General features: G+C 47.0%; 1 protein-coding gene and 1 pseudogene across 7 annotated transcripts in view; one reads left to right on the forward strand and one right to left on the reverse strand.

Annotated features, from left to right (window-relative positions):
- Window positions 1-4154: 4154 nt before the first annotated feature.
- On the reverse strand, window positions 4155-12684 carry LOC144578238 (uncharacterized; annotated as a pseudogene). The gene is made up of 4 exons (XR_013523677.1): window positions 12326-12684; window positions 12081-12188; window positions 6052-6103; window positions 4155-4575 (listed from the first exon to the last, which is right to left on the reverse strand). The product of XR_013523677.1 is annotated as an uncharacterized LOC144578238 (transcript).
- Window positions 12191-15680, forward strand: part of PAXIP1 (PAX interacting protein 1) — a 59641-nt gene continuing 56151 nt past the window's right edge. For 4 of the 6 annotated variants that reach the window (XM_054237520.2, XM_078343376.1, XM_078343377.1 and 1 more), the window contains exon 1: window positions 12488-12763. In XM_054237520.2, coding sequence (XP_054093495.2) covers window positions 12683-12763 — 81 coding nt within the window. In that variant the 5' untranslated portion in view covers window positions 12488-12682. Of the gene's footprint in view, window positions 12337-12487; window positions 12764-15680 lie in introns of those variants that run through there. The other 2 variants (XM_054237522.2, XM_054237519.2) reach the window with 2 other exon arrangements.

A 15680-nucleotide genomic window follows, 5' to 3' on the forward strand; every position in this document is an offset into this window, starting at 1 on the left:
CGCTGCTTACAGGCTGGAACTCATTCATTCTACGGACGGGCCTTGACTGCAACACAAAGCCTGTCTGCAATGCCCCCAGGTGCTCAGTAACGGCTCGTTCAGCTACAGTGGATTCCCTATCAGTCCACTTGCCTGTGCTGTATACGTTGGGCTTGTGTTTTAAACTGTTACCAGTACCCAAGCATTCTTCATGTAACCTCTTGGTGGAGCGGGTGTCCCCCAGGTAGTGGTGCTATGGACAAGTGGCAATGCAGAGACAGGGAGGAATGGACAATGGTGTCCTCTCTCTGTCCGTGTCTGCCTGCGAGGGCTGGCTGCTCAAATCTCCATGCAGACGCCCTTCAAAAGTGGGAAGAGAAGGCAGACTCGGCCATTTTGTAGATGCAGCCTCATTTTTGCTCTCTGAAAACACATCGCTACGTGAAAACACAGTTTCCATACATTGTGTATATTTATAAACATGGAGTAAGATAACTTACTGATTTCCTCAAGCCGTATAGCTGTTAGGCTTATTATTCTGTTAGGTCTTCTCAAAATGTCATCCATTTAGTCCATGACAAGTCTGAGAAAAAGACGTGTTTTATTATGCCGTTCATACCAGATGATAGTTTCAGAGACTCTCCTTTTCATTATAACTATTTAGTACTATTTGACGTGTCATGACTGTTTTATAGTCTATAACAGGGATCATGCGACAGGGCTGTTTCCTGCAGAATTCTATGTTCTAGGATGCATTTAAAGGACGTATCCATTGAGTTCAAATTGGACAGAAAATATGGAATCTCAATTCAAGTTTTTACATACATCATGATGCAAAGCAAGTGGGAAATACCTTTGCAAGTATCTGATATCTCACCTAAAGTTCCCCTTAATCTGTCTTATTCCTGCCACTGATCATCACACAATAAGTGTAAGACTTGGCAATATTCCCTCTTGTCATCAGCTTTCCAATTATTGAAAATTAAGTAACTCCCCATAGAGGAGAAATCATTAAATATATAGTAAATAATGAGGTTAATTAATTTAACCCCTTCTAATTAGGAAACTAATTAAATCAGAAAATTGAAACTGACACGAGACATTAAACATAAAATTGTCTCTTCCACTTCACCAATTCCAGAAGAGGACTATATATTAGCTATGAAAAACATCAATCTGTGTATTCTTTCCAACCTAAAGAAAGTTAGATTTTTCTGCAGTATAAATATTACTTTTTGAGAGTTTACCTGTTTTCTATTTCTATTGTATATGAAATTAAAACTCTTTTCTTTCAATGTTTGTAAAGAATGAATTAGAATAAGTCTAAAAAGAGGAGTGTAACCCAAACTCTGCCAGTAACTGGGACACTGAGCAAGTCACTTGAATTCCTTGGGCCTCACCTTTCTCATCCTTAGTGTAGTCTCTGAAAGAAGTGGGATCGACTCCCATGATCTCGGGGATGGACAGAGTCCTACACAGGAATAACAGACCGGGCAGTTGGAGCTGGAGTTGTTAAAATCTTCGCAGGGTGGTATGATACAGAACCAGATCTTGGCTTAGGATCTTCATTAATTAGCTGGTGAAATGTCTGAGATAAAATTAAAGATATATTTTGCAAACAAGCCTGACTCTCTCTTCAACCCCAAACTGTCATGCCTGTCAACATTATTTTTGGATATAAATTCCTAACCTCTGGGAAATGTCCAGAGCCACAGCCAAATAAAGAATAAGATTGTACTGCCGGGTGCCATTAAAAATAATTTTTCTTTCTTTCTTTTTTCTTATTAAGATAGAGTCTTACTCTGTGGCCCAGGCTGGAGTGCAGTGGTACATTCTTGGTTCACTCCAACCTCCACCTCCTAGCTTTAAGTGATTCTCATGCCTCAGCCTGCCAAGCAGCTGGGATTACAGGCACTCACCACCATACCTGGCTAATTTTTGTATTTTTAGTAGAGACAGGATTTCACCATGTTGGCCAGGCTAGTCTCAAACTCCTGACCTCAAGTGATCCGTCTGCCTCACCTCCCAAAGTGCTGGGATTAAAGGTGTGAAAAATGATTTTTCTAAGCTTGAAAATATCTAAGCAGGTATCCTGCCAGGAATATTTTTTTACATTGTTTTCAGGCTCCATGCAATTGACAAGCACATGGGGCACTCTGTGGGGTGCGAGTGGGCAAATGAATACGGATTCCCAAAAGCCAATGCCAAAAATCATTTGCCAGCAGAGAATATCTTCAACAGACACGTGGTCTTGCCTACAGGAAGGTGAGTAGCCCCAGTCTGTAGGGATTCTCCCAAATGTCAGGACTCTCTTGCTTCAGTCTGTATTTCCTATACCTGGGACCTATGAACACCCACAGGAGTTAAGTGTAGCCCATCTAATCAAGGTTTTAGGAAGCACTGGTAGAAGCTGATGGGGCACAATTTCTTCTCCAAAACTTGAATGCTTAATTCATTTATTTTTTTAAATAACTGTAAACAAATGTGCTCAATTGACATGTTAATGCTACTGGGTATTTTTAGTCAAATGACCAGTACGATTCATGACAACAGTTTTATTTGCACACTTCAAAGGCAATAAATGAAACAACAGAAGTCTTCAATCACCCTCCAGCCTGGCCACTTCTGACTTAGCAAATATTTTGTTATTTCCTAGACTTGTATTTTGGTTTTGGTCTGAGGACCTGACATTCTCTAGGCTAGACCTACAAAGGTTGGGTCTAAATAAACTATTCTGTAGAAGAAGCAGTTCCTCTATGTATGCACATGTCTTTATGGTAAGATACAGGTGTGAGTCCCATGCGGGGCTGTCTCCCTGCTAGTTCACTGAATCTGAACAGGTATAGCTTCTAGACACCACCTAATCATGCCACTTAAGCTCGTGCTCGGTTGTGTGTGCAAAATTACTGGGAAGAATTTAGCTGCCCCAGACAAATATAAATACCACAGTGTGAAGAATCATCGACTTGAAAGAACCAGCAATAGGTGAGCATATTAATACTTCCTGGAAAACTGTAGGAAATTACTTGCTGGGCAGAGTGAACAGTTCTGAATAATGAGAAGTCCACCGTGATGTCGTAGAAACCATGGCATTATCCTAACTCTTAGGATGCTCTCTGAGGAGTGGGAACCATGACTTTACCTGCAACCAAGACCTAACCAAACAAAAGGAACCAGGGGCACAAGGCCACTTCCGCCGCAGCCGGACGTGGTGTACTGTTCCCCACCTCTGGTTGCTTTCCTGTGGGATTATAGTTCCTGCCCTGTTCACTGCGGGCTTGGCCTGGCGCCTTGCTTTATCCCTGGCATGGGTTCTCCAAATTGCCCCTCTCAAGCAGGGCCTGGGCAAGGGCTTGTGTGCAAATTGTTTGATTGGGAAAGCGACCCCAGGGAGCAGGGGTGCGGTGCAGGGGGTGAAACAGGGAGGGAGGGATGTGTGAGCAAACTGGCCACCCAATGGGACTTGGTACAAGATCCATGGGGACCTTTTGAGGAGCCTGGTGAAATGTCTCAAAAATGAGGCAAAGAAAGGAGAGAATTCACCAATGGGTTCTCACCCCAAAGTGATCCAGTAAGTACCTCCACAGGCCAACTCCTCCAACCTCCCCCTGGTGCCTGTGAGCATAAAGTCATGAGATTCGGACGCTGTGTGTAGCTGCAACGTAATTTCATGAAGGTTAACTGGTAGTGACAGTTGAGGTGAGGAGCCCTCTCCACATCCACCCGCAGGGATGCCCGTAGCGCGCTGGGCCAGTGACGGCGTTAGCTTGCATCCTCCCTGTTCGCAGTGGAGTGATCTTTCCCAGCTCTTCCATATGTCCGGGAAGAGGGGCATCCACCCGTTACTAGACTGAGAGAAGGCACATCTAGAGTGGCCGTAGAGGCCCCCACGATGGCTGCACTTTGGCCTGATGCTAGAGTTGAGTGGAAATTTTGCAATTTCTTCTTAAAAGACACACATGTGGAGTACAGAAGGGCCATACATTTACATTTGTGACTGAGAGGGAGCATTGGTAGGGCATACTGCTGTCTTCCCAGGAGGAGGATTACACACCCCGCCCACTGTGCCATGACTGGCCATGCGTCCTTGTGGGAGGGACAGATTCACTTCCACGTTGACATCAGGCTTGGCAACAAGACTGACTTTCTTTTTTTTTCTTATTAATACAGTATTATTTGTCTTTTCTCTGTCAAATCCTGAGCCAATCACGTTCCCCAGGGTACCTGGGGAGGTATAGGAAAAGGAACACACAGGGCTGACCATACATGGGAGTAAGAACTATGGGATATGGAGATGGCTCCTTCACATGGAGAAGAGGATAAGAAAGGCCACCATCAGGCAAAAGAGCCCCATGGCCTCCGAGAGGGCAAAGCCCAGAATGGTGTAGGAGAAGAGCTGTTGCTTCAGAGAAGGGTTCCTGGCATAACCAATGATGAGGCTCCCAAACACAGTCCCAATCTCAGCCCCAGAGCTGGCCACCCCAACTGTGGCAGCCCCAGCCCCAATGAACTTGGCTGCTGTGTCGATGTCCCTTGAAATGGTGCTGGTTTGGAAGCTGTGGCTAGAGACAAATGAGGTAAGGGACTGACTTTCAAATGGAATGTGTGTCAATCCCAAAGAGAAGTTGTATTAACTATTGCACAGTTCCGCCATTCTGCTTTCCCCTTGGTCACAGAACCGCCAGGGCCTTCTGCAGGGGTTCCAGAAAGAAGAGCAGCAGAGCCATGCCTTCCCAACACGAGTGGCTTTGTTTAAGTCACTGAACTTTGGGAGTTCGTTTCCACAGCATAACCTAGTAGTGAACGCTTACCAAGAGACCCACCTAGGCTTCAAATGACCACTGGATGTGCACATGGTAAGAGGAAAAAAGAGAAGACAAGTAAAGAAACTAAAGCAAGGGACTGAAATAATTTTACCTTAATAGACTCATCAACACTGGGCACTCAGTCAGTTATAAATCCTAGGGTCACTCTCAGGCTGTAACAATTCCTGCTATTATAATATTTAGCAGGGCACACATAGTACACGGTCTGGCGTAAATCAATTGCAAAGGTGGTCAGGCATCTTAATTTCTAGCTTCGTCGTGACTACCCTTCAGATGTGTTGAACGTTGGTTTGCCAGGGCTACTGTAACAAAGTGCCACATACTGGACAACTTAAACAACAGACATTCATTCTCTCCGTTCTGGAGGCCAGAAATCCAAGATCAACATGATGGCTGGGCCATGCTTCCTACGAAGGCATTAGGGGAGGGTCCTTCCTGGCCTCTTCCAGCTTCCGGTGTCTGCTGCAACTTTGGCGTTCCTCGGCTTCCAGACGCGTCACTCCAGCCCTTGTCACGGTCACCACTTGGCGCTCTCCTGGGTGTCTGTGTTCAAATTTTCTTCTTATATGAACACCAGTGACTGGATTTAGGTCCCATCCTCATCCGATAGGACCTCATCTTAATTATGTGGGCAAAGACTCCATTTCCAAATAAGGTCACACTCTCAGGTACCAAGGGTTAAAATCCCAGTTAAGATTCAATATGTCTGTTTACCCATGACATGAGTCAATCCCACACCTAGCTTGTCACAAAGTACTTAACTTTAAATCACTGGTAAGCAGTTTTCTCTTCTGTTATCATTGCCCCAGAATTATGCTAAGTCTCAAATGTAACAACCTCGTCTGGTGAGGTCCCAAGATCTTCATGTGCTAGACACAGAATATTATTTGTTATTATTCCCCATTTCTATCTTAAATCATCAGTTATTTAATATCCAAAATGTTCGCCCATTTATCTGGCAACATCAGTGTTCTGACCTCTCTTCAGTGGTTTCTCCTCTCCCTTCAGCAGCTGTTCCCTTCACACCCACTCCATCCGGGAGCTTTTCCCCAGCTATTCTGGCACACAGGGACCTCGTTTCTAAATCTCTGCTGCATTTCTACAGAATTCCACTAGTGTTCGGCTTGTGTGTGCAAGTATTTGTTAGTTTTTTGAGAGCAGACATATTATTTTAAGAATTTCTCATTGTCCCTATAGGGTTTTCCTGTCCATTACAGCAGGGTCACCACACTCAAATTAGGGTCACCTGAGAAGGTTTATCAAGGGACTGCTTACAACCGTATGGAGAGTGAAGGGGCCTGTGGGGAGAAGCAGGTGAGCCTTCACCACCCCCAGGTCCAAGGGACGAGAGGCAGGAAAGATTCCCAGAACCTGGAAGGAGACACTTGTATAGAATGGGCTCCTCTGCCAGCTCAAGGCAAGCTGATGAGGAACCTGGGAAATCAATATCCTATCCTCTCTCCTCCCCTGCTCACTTCCCAGCTTTCTGCTGAGATTCTCCATTGACCAAATTCAACTAGAAGCCAATGTGCAAGGGATTCTACTTACATAATCTGCTCAGGTCAGCTCCCAGGGGCAGAGAAAAAGGAGGAGCCTGATGGAGTCCAGATCTGACATGGGGAGCGGGACAAATGGAAGATATCCAACATGTCCCTCACAGGCCTCGGAGAAGTACCTTGTGTTTGCTTTTTAAGAAGAATGCTATTTATTTATTTAAGGACATACTCTCACTCTGTTGCCCAGGCTGGAGTGCAGTGGCATGATCTCAGCTCTCTGCAATCTCTGCCTCCCAGGTTCAAGCGATCCTTGTGCCTCAGCTTCCCAGGTAGCTGGGATTGCAGGTGTGCACCACCATGCCTGGCTCATTTTTTTGTGTTTTCAGTAGAGATGGGGTTTTACCATGTTGGCCAGGCTGGGAAAAGAATATGCTTAATCTTCTACGTATAAAGCCAGTAATCCCAAATTCAACAAATATCTATTGAGTAGATAGGTTTTTTTAAAAAAAAATTATCTTTGAGAATTTTGTTTCATATTATATTGCATTCTCTAATCTTAATTTGTATAAGAATTCTTTTGAAAACCAAAAATGGCAAAAATTGGCAAGATACCATCAATGCCATTTTCTTTTCCTGGACACATAAGAAGACCACATTACCTAGCAGTCTCCCATGCAGCTTACGGAGGTGTCAGGAGACGAGGTTCTGGCCAGTGGAAATGGCTGGAGATAAGTATGTCACTCTTGCTAGCCCAGCCATAGAACCTGCAGCATGATACTCTATATGCTTTGTCCCCATCTGTTTAGCTGGCAAAGCCACATGATGACAGAAGCCAGGTCCCATTTGGAAGAAAGATGTCTGAAGGAGTTATATGCAAGAAACTATTTTTGTTTTTGAGACGGAGTCTAGATCGGTCACCCAGGCTGGAGTGCAGTGGTGTGATCTTGGCTGAATGCAACCTCTGCCTCACTGGTTCAATCCGTTCTCATGCCTCAGCCTCCCAAGTAGCTGGACTTACAGGCACATGCCACCATGCCTAGCTAATTTCTTTATTTTTAGTAGAGACGAGGTTTCACCATGTTGGCCAGGCTGGTCTCGGACTCCTGACCTCAAGTGTTCCACCTGCCTCAGCCTCTCAAAGTGCTGGGATTACAGGCGTGGGCCACTGGGGCCAGCTGAAACTTTCCTAGTTTTAGTCCACTGAAATGTAATTACACCATGATCTTAATCCAGGTTTCTCAGCAGTGGCACTACTGACATTTTGCACAGGTTCTTCGTCATGGAGGACGGTCCTGTGCATTGCATGACGTTGAGCAGCTTCCTATCCTCTACCACTAGATGCCAGTGGCATCCCCTATCCCGGAGTTGTGACCACCAAAAATGTCTCCAGACATGGTTGCATGTGCTACAGGGGGCTAAATTGCCCATGGTCGAGAATCACTGATCCTGCTACTGCCCTGTTCTCAGTGTGTTGGGAGACAGGTCTGGGACATCGTTTCTGATCTTAGAGGATGGAACATTATAATACATTATACATGCATTCGTATTTTGAGATGATTGCTTCATTGGAGTATTGTAATTGCTAAACTGGAAACAACAAACGTGCAACAATATAGAATTCAATATTGTACATTCAAACAAGGGAGCATTATGTATCCATTAAATGATACAGATCTATTACTTATTGACATGGAAAGACGGTCTTGATTTTTTTTAAGTGGCAGAGTATGGTGTATAATTCCTTTTAGGGAAAAAATATTGATATGTGACAATGTGTAGAAGGATTTCAATAGTGGTTGCTTCTGTGTATAGGATTTGGGGTAATTTACACTTTTTCCTAACTGGTGACTTCTAGTTTTCCAAAATGGAATAGCTACATGACACTGGTGTCAACTGTGCTGATGGAATCTTTCCTACAGAGAGGCAATGCTCAAATTTTGAGTTCAGGTTCTCTTGCGATGAAACCATGAGCTGTTTGTGCCTGCAACTTAAGTATTCTGACCTTTTCACGAGAAAGTTAAATGTTGCCTATAAACCCAAACCAAAGGTTTACTAAACATTAATGATACCTAATTTAAGGGATGCACAGCTAGGAGCAATCGAGACCGAGACTGCTGGATACAATATAGAAATGCATTTTTGAAAAGCCACTTGGAAATAATCTAAATAACTGCCTAGAGTTTCCACCAGTAGGTTCGAGTTAAATATCCCCAACTCTACTTTTTAAAAAAAATTTCTCACTTATATTTTCCCAGGCTCAGCTTATCTAATTTTGCAAAATAGAACATGAGAAACATTATCATATTTACTGAACTAGTATTGGCAGTAAGCAGGCTGTTTAATTCTCCAAAGGCTGATTATCAACAAAATGGTCATGCTTTGAATTTACTTGGGGGAAGTCTAAAAATAATGCTCAGTGTCATATCTGGAAGTGGTATACACTTCAAATTATAGAAAGCAAATACAAAGCTTCTGTTTAACAAACTGATAGTTATTACCCTACAAATGGATCATCCTTTATGTGTCGCAAAACCAGTAATGAGAATTTTATTTAACTGTGAATAAGATACAGCAGTGTCGACATAGTATTTTGTTCCATAAGCAAAATGGTCATCTTGGGGAAGATAATTTCTGTGAGTTTACCACTTGTCTTTAAACACTGACTTGCCATCTTTATGTCCTCTGCTAGATGGGTTATTCTTCATGACGTCAGGGTGCCAGATTTTTAGACTTCCTCAGAACATCCTTTATCCACATGACATTAAACATTTTTATTTTTCATCATTGGTCAGGCAGTAGTATTTGAGAGTTTCTGAGGTCTATTTTGTGGGACACTGCCTCCACCCCTTCCGGGTGCTGCTGCTCTAAGATCCACTTGTGTGGACTGCTTGGCACAGTTCACATGTGGTATTCTACAAATTCTGACAGGTTGATGGGGTTTTAAATAGATTTATTTATTTAGAGATGCAGTTTCACTCTGCTGCCCAAGCTGGAGTGCAGTGGTGTGATCTTGACTCACTGCAACCTCTGCCTCCCAGGTTCAAGTGATTCTCCTGCCTCAGTTTCCCAAGTTACTGGGATTACAGGCATACGCCAGCATGCCTCGCTCATTTTTGCATTTTTAGTAGAGACTTGCATTTTTAGTTTCACCAGGTTGGCCAGGCTGGTTTGAACTCCTGATCTCAGATGATCTGCCCACCTTGGCCTCCCAAAGTGCTGGGATTATAGACCTAAGCCACTGTTCAGGCCTTAAATAGCAGATTTCTTAATCCCACAATTTGCCTTATTGACTATCAGAACTTGAAGTAGGGTAAGCTTGTTCTTTTGAACATTACAAATTGCTTTCTTAATTCACAAAATAAAATACCTAGTTGAAGTCCACTTCAGGCCTTTTAACATAAAATCACCTACTTAGTTTGTGTTTAACCAAGAAAAACAAAAGGACAACCAGGCACCATGGCTGACACCTGCAACCCCAGCACTTTGGAAGGCTGAGGCAGGCGGATCACGATCGAGGTTGGCAGATCATGAGTCAGGAGTTCGAGACCAGACTGGCCAACACAGTGAAATTCCATCTCTACTAAAAATACAAAAATTAGCCGGGGTGGTATGCACCTGTAGTCCCAGCTACTCGGGAGGCTGAGGTAGGAGAATCGCTTGATCCTGGGAGGTGGAGATTACAGTGGGCCGAGACCACGCCATTGCACTCCACGGGTGACAGAGTGACACTCTGTCTCAAAAAACAAAAGACAAAAGAAAAACCAAAAGGATAAATAAGTTCTCTCACACAGAAAGGATAAATTAAGTTTTCTCACACAGGTCAATAAAAAGGCATGATCTGTATTTGGACCTACAGTATTTATTACACTGGTATGTTCCCAACATAGAACATAAAACATCATAATGAAAATATATGCCAGAATACATCAAATATATTCTTAGGTAATAGAAGGTTTCCCGATTACAAAGGATGTCATACAAATTTAAGGATGGATGATAAATTCTTGGTTTTTCCTTCAGGCAAGCACTCAGTGTTTTTAATTACAGGTTGAGTAAGCTTTATCTGAAGTGCTTGGGACAAAAGTATTTCCGTTATTTTTGATTTGAAATATTTGCATGTATGTAATAAGGTATCTTGGTGAAGGGACTTAAATCTAAGTGGAAAATTCATTGGTTTCACATACACCTCACCTCACCCACATAGTCTTAAGGTAAGGTTATATATTTTAAATGATTTTGTGCATGAAACAAAGTTTTGATGGCATTTCTTAAAAAAATGTTTTCGCTGTTTTTTTTTTAGAAAGGGTCTCACTATATTGCCCAGGCTGGACTCAAACTCCTGGGCTTAAGCAATCCTCCTGCCTCAACCTCCCGAGGAGCTGGCACTACAGGTGCCCACCACACCTGGTTGGATTGTGATTTGACTGTGAACCAGTCGTCATGTCAGCACTCAAAAAATTTCGAATTTTAGAGCATTTTAGATTTCAGATTTTCAGATTAGGAATGCTCAATCTAAATTTGTAAAATAAGTTTTTGAGCCTTAGAATTTCAGATTGTTCAAGAGACAAATGAGAAAGACAACAACAACAACAACAACAAAAAACAGCAAACACTGGAATGATAAATCATTAAGTATATTTAAACGTGTGGTTTACCTTCTGCCTGTACGAAACCACTCATGACATACACACAGATTTAAAGACAAAACTGTATTCGCCTGATTAACAACAGATCGCATGTTGAGCAATGAACCAACACAACTTTTATCATACATTTAAAAAAAATGGTAGCACAAAGGCCAACATAAAGCCTGGAAAGTGATCTAATCTGTTACGTTAGTGTACCACAGAGGAATTCTGAAAGCCTTCTCTTTTGAGGCTGTCTAGCTGTCGCCCAAGCTGGAGTGCAGTGCCACCATCTCCGCTCACTGCAACTGCCCCCTTCCGGGTTCAAGCATTTCTCCGGAGTAGCTGGGATGACAGGCGCCCGCCACCACGCCAGGCTATATTTAGTAGAGACGGGGTTTCACCGTGTTGCCCAGCCTGGTCTCGATCTCCTGGCCTCGTGATCCGCCCGCCTGGGCCTCCCAAAATGCTAGGGTTACACGTGTGACCCACCGCGCCCGGCCCCTTCTTTTTTAAAACCAATTTCACTACCGTTTACTTAAAAATGGTTTTCTCCTTGGCAGTAGTGACTTCGGGTCTGTGGGGAAGACACCGCGGTCCTGGTTCGGAGTAATTTAACAAGCAATGCTCCAGTTCTAGGACCAGGAAATATTCCGACAATCACCCGTGAGTTTCTGGTCTCCGGTTTGCTGTGAGATTGGAAATCAACGTCGTAAACGGCCGCGTTCGTCATCAAGGCCTTATTTCTTCCCCCGACTTTCGGTGGCGCAGGTGTCTCGGGCAGGTGACCCCGAGGCCACTCTGCCGCGTTTTGGGAATTTTGGCGGAAGGGAGGCGAGGTGTAAATAAAAAAGCACCAGCATTAGAATCGCCGCTGTGTAGCATTAACCCGCCGAGCGGGGCTTCCTGGGGCTGGAGGTGCACCGCGGGCTCTGCCGTCTGGGACTCTCCCCGAGCGCGGAGAGGACGCGGCGCCAGGGACGAGGCCCGGCCCTTCAATACAGCCGGGCCTCAGGCAGTGGCGGGGCCGGGCGTCCCCAGCACAGGCGCCGAGGCACTACTCCAGGTCCGGCCGCGCTCTCGGCAACTGCGAACAGCCTGCAACACCCAACCCCACTCTGCCCCGGCTCAATGAACCCAAGGAGGCCGCAGACCGGATCCGGATCCGGATCCGGATCCGGACCCGCTCCCGCTCCGGCGCCGGCTCCCGCTCCGGCGCCCGGTCCCGAGGCCCCGCCCCTCCACCGCGCGCATGCGCCGCTCTGGAGCAGCCGCGTGTGGTGACGGGAGGGGCCTGCCTACTCCCCTCCTTCCCGGGACCGGCTCACTCCGGCCCCGCCGAGGGGGGCGCGTGTTTCCCCTCGTCCCAAGAGCCCCCTTATTGCAGAGCGGTGGCCACGGAACCGCAAGGTTTGAAGCTAGTCCATGGCTCTCAGTTCCCCGGGGGCCGTGGGCGGCGGCACAGGCGCGGGGCGTCACCGGCGGCCGGGCGGCTCCTCGGCGCTCCCCCTCGGCGGCTGGGGCGGGATGGTGCGTCCCGCAGGGCGCGCGCGGCTCCCGCGCTTCGGGCGCTCGGCGCGGGCGCGGGCGGGGGCGCGGAGGGCGGGGGAGCGGACCCCGATTCGCAGGACCCGGCCCGGGCCGCGCGATCAGGGCCGTTGGCTGGGCGAGCGGGGGCGCCGGGCGCCGTGGGGGCCGGGGACGGGGGGTGGGCGGGGCCGGGCGCCGCCGCGGAGCCTCCCGGGCCGCCGCGATCATGTCGGACCAGTCGCCCAAAGTTCCTGAGGAGATGTTCAGGGAGGTCAAGTATTACGCGGTGGGCGACATCGACCCGCAGGTACCGCGCCCGCGCCCGCGCCCGCCGCGGCTTCCCCCCGCGTTCGCGTCACCGTCCGTCCCCGCTCCCGTCCCCGTCCCCGCTCCCGTCCCCGTCCCCGCTCCCGCTTCGGGCGCGCGCTGGGCGCAGAGCGTCGGGTCCGGGCGCAGAGCGTCGGGTCCGGGAGGCCTGACTGCGCGGAGGGCAGGGGCGGCCGCGGGGTGGGCGCGGGAGGCCGGGGCCCGGGGGAGGGAGGGCGGGAGGGGAGGGCTGCCGGGTCGGCGGGGGCTCTGTGCCTAGGCCCCTCGTGCGCGCCCTGAGCCCCGGGCCTGGGGCCCTGAGGTCGTCGCCCCCCACCCAGCGGGCCCCCTTGCTCTCTGCTCCTTTCTTGAGGGTGACTGGCGCGGGGTCGCATCTCCCCTGCCCCGCGTCGGGTGTCGCGGCTCTGAGGACGAACGAGAGGTTGCGGGGATCCCCGGCCCGGGCAACTCGCGCGGGGCTCCCAGGCTCGCTGGGCCGGCGGGGGCCGTGTCCTTGCCCCGGCGTGGCCGCCTCCGCCGCCCGGGCAGTTGCGGTTCTGTGCGAGGCTGAGGAGCGCTCCCCTCCAGCCTGTGTCCTTGCACGTGGGGGCTGGCATTCGTCTTCCTTGATTTTCCCAGTTGGATGATTAATTTTATGGTGCCCTGGTAACACCATCACATTACACATTTAATTTTGTGTAGTTTGGGCTCATGCCAAAGGATACTGTGGGTTTTCCTTCGTATTCCTGTAATAATACATCTGTTTGATGTCACACAGTTATCAGCCCGTGATAGGAATGCATCTTAGTTGAATATCCTCTTCAGGTTAATCTTCAAAATATTTCCTTCGTAAGAGTTTAACTGTACAGTTTTTTTTTTTTTTTAATGTTGCCTTGGGGGTGACATCAGTGGCGCCCACCTTGCAGGATGGGGATGCCGTGTGAACAGTTAGGCCTGGAAGGTCGGAGACTAATATTTAGCAAGTGAACTTGGATGGAGTAGAAGACTGATTGGTCTTGGCCTTCTTGAGGTTCGTCCTTGTATCTTAGTAACTACTTTCTTGGATCCTTTTTGCACTGCAACTTTAGACCTGGCGTGGTTGCTCAACGCTTGTAATCCCAGCACTTTGGGAGGCCGAGATAGGTAGATCACCTGAGGTCAAGAGTTCGAGACTAGCCCAGCCAACATGGTAAAAACCCATCTCTACTAAAAATACAAAAATTAGCCAGATGTGGTGGCAGGTGCCTGTAGTTGTAGCTACTCGGGAGGCTGAGGCAGGAGAATTGCTGGAACCTGGGAGCCTAAGGTTGCAGTGAGCCAAGATGACGCCATTACACTCCAGCCTAGGCAACAACAGCGAGAATCTATCTCACAAAAAAAAAAAAAAAGAGAGAAACTTCTTGCTTTTCATTTAAAGAGTAAAACGGTTGCTGAACAGGGAGTGATCCAAATGAGTGCCTGTAACAGTGTTATAACAGTGTTAGCTTTTTCCAGTATTGATGATAATTTCCCGTTCCCCCCAACTTTTTTTTTTTTGCTCTCCACCATTTTTCTCTGCCCCCTCCTTCCTACCCTTCCTGTTTGATTGTAGGACTTTGGCTCTTACAAGGCACTTGAACCAAATTTTACTTAAAACCTGGAACAAGTTGAACTGGAATCATATTTACTCAACTGTAAATTAAATCTACGTGCTTAAAAATGTCCTTGGGAAACCACTTTCATCTGAAAGAGTATATTTTCTGAAATGTTTAGAGCCTGGATATCTGATTCTCTGAGTCTTCTGACTGTGGATTGTAAGTTCACATGTTGACCATCTAGTATGAGGCAGGCATGGACTGAGTGGAAGGTATAACATAAAGGTGAAGAGGACATGGTACCTGCCCTTGAGCATCCCTCATTGTTCGGAGAGGGAACACACTTGGACACATCACAGTACAAGGGGTAGCAGATTTCTCCCCTGGGGTGCAGAGCAGGCACCACTGAAATGTCACTAAGTAGATGTCATTTCACTTGGCTTTTGAGATCAGCAGAAGTTGGGAACATGAAGGAATATTTTCCCGTGGAACATGTGTACTGAGGAATGAAGGCATCGTGCATTGGGAATACATCAGGATAATCACTATATGTGGAACAGAATGACATGAGATAAATCTATTAAGATATTCAGTAGTGTGGAGATTGAAAGAAGCGCTTGGTTTTGGCATCCTCAAAGTCTGTGAAAACCGAATAAGTATTTTTGGTAGAGTGTCGGTGGAAGAAGCTGGTTTGCAGGGAGCTGAAGAGTGATTGGAAACTGAGAACAGAAAGGTTAGGCTGTTTAAGGAAATTTGCCCTGAGAAGGAAACAGAAGGTGACCGAGGAAGAGAGGGCTGGGAGGGATCTGTGTTGCATCACAAGCACATGGGAGGATGTGGGAGACTCACTGTTTACAGGTGGAGGGAGCATAGCTGTGGACAGGGAGAGACTGAAATATCGAGATAGGCTCAGAAAGACTGGAGGGCAGGAAAAGGAGGTGCCTTTTCACAGACAAGCCGAATGGATGTGTGAAGCTAAGGGTGCTTAGAGGTCAAGGGAAGGAGTAAAGGGAAGTGGCCTGTGGCCAGCGATCGTTGTTTTTCACTTATTAAATACTGAACCTCTGCCCTAGTTCATGTCTGTTAGTGCTCAGTATAGTATTGTGAAAAGGTTGCCTAGCTTGAGGGTCACTTTATTTTATTATTATTATTATTTTGAGGTTGGAGCAAAAGTTTTCTTTGTTTTTTGAGATGGGGTCTTGCTCTGTCGCCCAGGCTGCAGTGCAGTGGCACGATCTCAGCTCAGTGCAATCTCCACCTCCTGGGTGCAGGCGATTCTCCTGCCCAGCCTCTGGAGTAGCTGTGATTACAGGCACCCACCGACATGCCTGGCTCATTTTTTTT

This window comes from Callithrix jacchus, chromosome 11, assembly GCF_049354715.1.
Source record: "Callithrix jacchus isolate 240 chromosome 11, calJac240_pri, whole genome shotgun sequence".
In the NCBI taxonomy this organism is placed as follows: domain Eukaryota; kingdom Metazoa; phylum Chordata; class Mammalia; order Primates; family Cebidae; genus Callithrix; species Callithrix jacchus.